Source organism: Pteropus vampyrus, unplaced genomic scaffold, assembly GCF_000151845.1.
Source record: "Pteropus vampyrus isolate Shadow unplaced genomic scaffold, Pvam_2.0 Scaffold520, whole genome shotgun sequence".
NCBI classification, from domain to species: Eukaryota; Metazoa; Chordata; class Mammalia; order Chiroptera; family Pteropodidae; genus Pteropus; species Pteropus vampyrus.
In genome coordinates, this window is record NW_011889301.1 from 41,459 (window position 1) to 46,806 (window position 5,348).

The following is a 5,348-nucleotide window of genomic DNA, read 5'->3' on the forward strand; positions in this document are numbered from 1 at the left end:
TCAACATTTGGAGCAAGCTTTTGAATTTCATGAAATTGGAAAAGCCTTCTTTGATGAAGCTGCCTGTATTACACATAGGAATACTCACACAGGAGAAAAATCCTGTAAAGATGATGAATTTATTAAAAACTGTGATAAGATAAATGTCTTTGACCATGAAAGAGCTAGGACAGGAGAGAAACACTCTCATCTTAATCAATATGGAAAGTCCTTCTGTGAGAAGTCACCTATCAAGGAATACAATAAATTTAACGTGGCTGTGAAACACTATGAATGTAATGCAAGTGGGAATAATTTCAATAGGAAGTCACCTCTCCCTGAATCTCAGAGAAGTGTCACAGAAGAGAATCCATTGGTGTGGACACAAACTGAGGATAAATCCTTTGAATATTATGAAAATAGGAAATCCTACCAGATATCAGCCCACAAAGTACACCAGAGAAATCACTCTGAAGTAAAACCCTACAAATGTAATGAATGTGGGAAATCCTTCTGTCAAAAAGGGCATCTCGTTCAACATCAGAGAATCCACACAGGAGAGAAACCTTTTGAGTGTAATGAATGTGGAAAGACTTTCTCCCAGAAGTCACACCTCAGTACACATCAGAGAATTCACACAGCAGAGAAACCCTATAAATGTAATGAATGTGGGAAAACATTTGTCCAGAAATCAACTCTCAGGGGACATCAGAGAATTCATACAGGAGAGAAGCCCTATGAATGTAGTGAATGTGGGAAAACTTTTGTTCAAAAGTCAACCCTTAGAGATCATCACAGAATTCACACAGGAGAGAAATCCTTTCAATGTAATGAATGTGGGAAAACTTTTGGCCAGAAGTCAAATCTCAGAATACATCAGAGAACTCACAGTGGTGAGAAAACTTATCAATGTAATGAATGTGAAAAATCCTTCTGGCAAAAAGACCATCTCATTCAACATCAGAAAACGCACACTGGAGAGAAACCATTTAAATGTAATGAATGTGAGAAAACTTTTGCCCGGACATCAACCCTCAGGGTACATCAGAGAATCCACACTGGGGAGAAACCATTTAAATGTAGGAAAACTTTTGGCCAGAAGTCAAATCTCAGAATACATCAGAGAACTCACATTTAAATGTAATGAATGTGAGAAAACTTTTGCCCGGACATCAACCCTCAGGGTACATCAGAGAATCCACACTGGGGAGAAACCATTTAAATGTAATGAATGTGGTAAAAAATTTGTCCGGAAGGCAATCCTTAGTGATCACCAGAGAATTCATACAGGGGAGAAACCCTTTCAGTGTAATAAATGTGGGAAAACTTTTGGCCAGAAGTCAAATCTCAGAATACATCAGAGAACTCACAGTGGTGAGAAAACTTATCAATGTACTGAATGTGAAAAATCCTTCTGGCGAAAAGACCATTTCATTCAACATCAGAAAACGCACACAGGAGAGAAACTATTTAAATGTAATGAATGTGAGAAAACTTTTGCCCGGACATCAACCCTCAGGGTACATCAGAGAATCCACACTGGGGAGAAACCATTTAAATGTAATGAATGTGGTAAAAAATTTGTCCGGAAAGCAATCCTTAGTGATCACCAGAGAATTCACACAGGGGAGAAACCCTTTCAGTGTAATAAATGTGGGAAAACTTTTGGCCAGAAGTCAAACCTCAGGAGACATCAGAGAACTCACAGTGGGGAAAAATCTCATGAATGTAATGAAAATGGAAAATTGTATAAGAAGTCAACCCTAAATATATACCAGAGAATTCAGGGAGGGATAAAACCCGATTGATAGAATAACTATGGAAAACCATTCTGACTGAAAAACCAACCTAGTTGACTTCAGAAAAGTCACAGAGGAGAGCAACCATGTAAATATGAACGTACAAAGAATTTTGTCTCAAAGGCAACCCTGGGAGTATATGAGAATTCATACAGGTTTCTGTTTCTTTCAAGGTACTATGGAAGGCTTTGTGAATGAAGTCATGCCCTATTAGCTAACTCTCACATCACATGGGCTGGTAATCTGTTCACTAGTAAGAATTTCGTTTTTCCTCTAGGCACATAGCTAATCTAAATTTCCCAGTCTCCCTTTTATCTAAGTGGGCCTTTGTGACTGGCTAGGGGAATGTGGGTGCTTATGTTATATGCCGCATCCAGTTCTGACAAAGGACTTCCCTGATAAACTACCAGGCTTCTGTCAGAGTAAAATGGAGATGAGTTCCAGGACAACCTTGGGTACCATGCTTTAACATGGCACAGCACAAGATAAAAGCCAGGGTGCCTGAAATATGTGGAACACAATTATCTTCCACATCTTTATCATTTGGATATTTTGTGAGCAAGAATTAAGCTTGTATTCTGTTGCGGTGTTATATGTTTGGGTCTATTTCTGCACATAATTTAACCATCCCTCTGCGAGGGAGACAGAATAGTACTATATAAGCCAAACTTACATCAGCCAGAGGGTGCAAACCTTATTCAAGGGTTGGTATGTTAAGGAGTCCCTCAAAGCTCATCAGAAAATTCATACGAAAGACATTCTTTGAATATAATGAAGTAGATGGTACCACCAGATACAGGGCTTTGGATGAACCTAAAAAGTTAGTTTTTTTTGGATGAATGGTGAGCAGCCATCATGCAGCTAAAGTAAATGACGCTTGCTTAATATTATGAAGCCACTCTCCTTCCATACCTCCTGGCACCTCCATATATCCCAACCTAGCTGCTTTAAAGGGACCCAAAGCCTTTGGCACATACCCAAGTATTCTAAGGTACTTTGAGGGAGGGGAAGAACTCAAGCTTTAATGGTTCTATAGGATATAGATACCCAAGTCAACATCTTATCAGTTCCCATGGAGGTAGGGGGCACCTAGATTTAGATAATGTCATTATCTAAATGACAGGGCAGGGTTTACAGTAGGGAAGGGAAATGAATGTGACCTTATAAACAAATGGGGCCCTTTGCACCCGTGCAATGTACTGTGATTACTCACATCTGGAAGTTTAGTAGAAATTAATATGCTATATGCTATATTCCAACTTCCCGAAAGACAGAATTCTCCCTGTCGGGCAGAGCTGCATGTGAAGAATTATCTGTGAGGCCCCACAGCCCTTAATGACCATTTTGGACTTCAAGTCTCTGTGACTGATTTTGTTCATATTGGAACTTCTGGTAAACGGAAGTACCCTTGGCGGGAGTAGTTTGAGTTTATGCTCTAACAAGGTAACCAAGTATACTCCTTTTGTAAAGCAGCTATTAGCTTACTCTTAAGCTCTTCAACACTAGACACCTGACTCTGACTCACTGAGGCCTCTGACTTGATTCAGGGTGTGTCATCTTAGACTTACTAACGAGATGGAAAGGGCTTAGTACTTGTGTGAAATGGAACGTGTTTTCAAGAATACAACTGTCCTAGTCCCAGCAGTATCTCAGTCATACATGAAATGGTAGCAGCTATTCCTTGGAGAGGAAATTTATCCCCTACTTTGTTTCCTGAAGCAAAGCTGCTGGCTCAGTAGGGCTCTAAATTCATAGAGGTTACTCTAACTGGGCCTGCTTTCACTGATGGTTGAGCTAGTTGAAACCACTTGATACTATTACTATTCAACCTCAGAGCAATTATGCAGACTCTAAAATAATGTGTTCTCAACTCTAGCCAATATTCTCTTTGATGAAACTTGGTGTGTTTTTATGGACTCTTGGGCCCTTTGTCTATTTGACATGCCATTTATAATACTACAGAATAACAAAAGCACCCCTTTTTGGTGCTGCAACTGGGTGAAGTCACAGCTGCTGAGCGCAACATCTGGGTTAACTAGATGTCCAAAGTAAGAAACTATTCTCTGACAAACCTGACTGGAATCAAAGTGCTGATCAAGCCTTCACTACCCTGATTGCCATCATTGTTACCTGGATCAGTTATCATGCTGACATAACAACATCCACCATTATACACTAGATACAAAGTAAAGGTCTCTATATATTCCGTGGTTCATTTGAAGTAATTTGATATGAGTCTAATTTTTTTTCTTTTGGATTAATAGCCAATGCTCAATATACCATTTGATCACCCTTTCCTACTGATTTTAAATATGCTAAATTGTCATTTGTGAAGATATTGCATATAGCTGCTCATGACCCATTCCCTACATTCTGTTACATTAGTAACAGATCCTCCTTTTGTAATCAGGGTTGGCACATGCCTTATATGAGCCAAAATACCCCATCTTTCTGGCCCGATATCAAGTTTGGAAAAGAATACCTCCTAGGATGGTGGAAAGGTAACATCACAGACCAGAGCTGCCAGCAGCCTTGCCAAAAAGATGCATCTGCAATAAGAAGATAACATCCAGTTAGTGTTCTGTTCCCTGAAAATCAAGAGATTACTGTTTACTCAGTTTTTATGATAGTAATATAAAGTCATTCTTAAGAATTTTTTTCAGATTCTTAAGATATTTCAAATTATTTCCCTCACACCCCTTTATATATACAATTTTTAGGGTTATGATTGGATTTGCTATTAAGTTTAGGACCCAATCCACCCAGTGGCCTGAGTCATTCATTAGGAGGCCTGGTGACAAAGTTCCATGATGTCACTCAGGCTTTGCCTCCTGTCCCCTTGCTAGAGTAGGCCCACAAGGCACCTATCCATGTAATACATTGTCAACTGTAAACTCTGGTCTGTGCTGTAGTCATGACTGCACCCTTCTCCCTGCTTGCTTCATCTTTCCAGTCATGGACTTTTATTCCAATAGATGGGTGCCTCATCTAGAAATTCTGGATGGTCAGTTATCTGCCTTCCTGCATATTAAGGATCTTCAAGCTAATAAGTCTCAATGAGGGCAGGGATTTTTTAATCTGTTTTGTTCATAATGTATCCCAAGAGTATGAAATGGTCCCTCTAAATACTGGGCATTCAGAACTATTCTCTGAAGATAGAATTATCGAAGTGAAATATGAACATTTTTTTCCTTTTGATGCTGCAAATTCTCTTTTGAGATTATCATTTATGAAAAATTATTGCTATAAGCTCTCACTAAAGACTTCTGTTTTGGATATTAATACTGCTATAAGAAACTTGTTCTTAATATTTAGATGTGTACACTACTGTTCTTTAGATTTTCGTCAGACAATTTATTTTTCAATAAACTTTTCCAATTCAAAATTATGTCTACATAGCTATCGTTTTTATTAGAGCTCAGGCTTTTTTGTAAGCACCAATTCAAGCAGTTTTTCAAAACAACAGTAATGGTAAATCAGATTTTCAATACCAACCAAAGGGGAAAGCAAAGGAATTGGTTCTTGGGATCATCCCTTTAATCCACTGACCAGTAGTTACACTCATTTTTA

At 38.8% G+C, this 5,348-nt stretch overlaps 1 protein-coding gene across 9 annotated transcripts in view; it reads left to right on the top strand.

The window, feature by feature from the left end:
• Nucleotides 1-5,166, top strand: part of ZNF510 (zinc finger protein 510) — a 24,699-nt gene extending 19,533 nt beyond the window's left edge. For 7 of the 9 annotated variants that reach the window (XM_023525046.1, XM_023525049.1, XM_023525050.1 and 4 more), the window contains exons 7-8: nucleotides 6-1,050; nucleotides 1,112-5,166. In XM_023525046.1, coding sequence (XP_023380814.1) covers nucleotides 6-1,050; nucleotides 1,112-1,787 — 1,721 coding nt within the window. In that variant the 3' untranslated portion in view covers nucleotides 1,788-5,166. The remainder of the gene's footprint in view (nucleotides 1-5; nucleotides 1,051-1,111) is intronic. The other 2 variants (XM_023525045.1, XM_023525051.1) reach the window with 2 other exon arrangements.
• Nucleotides 5,167-5,348: the final 182 nt, after the last annotated feature.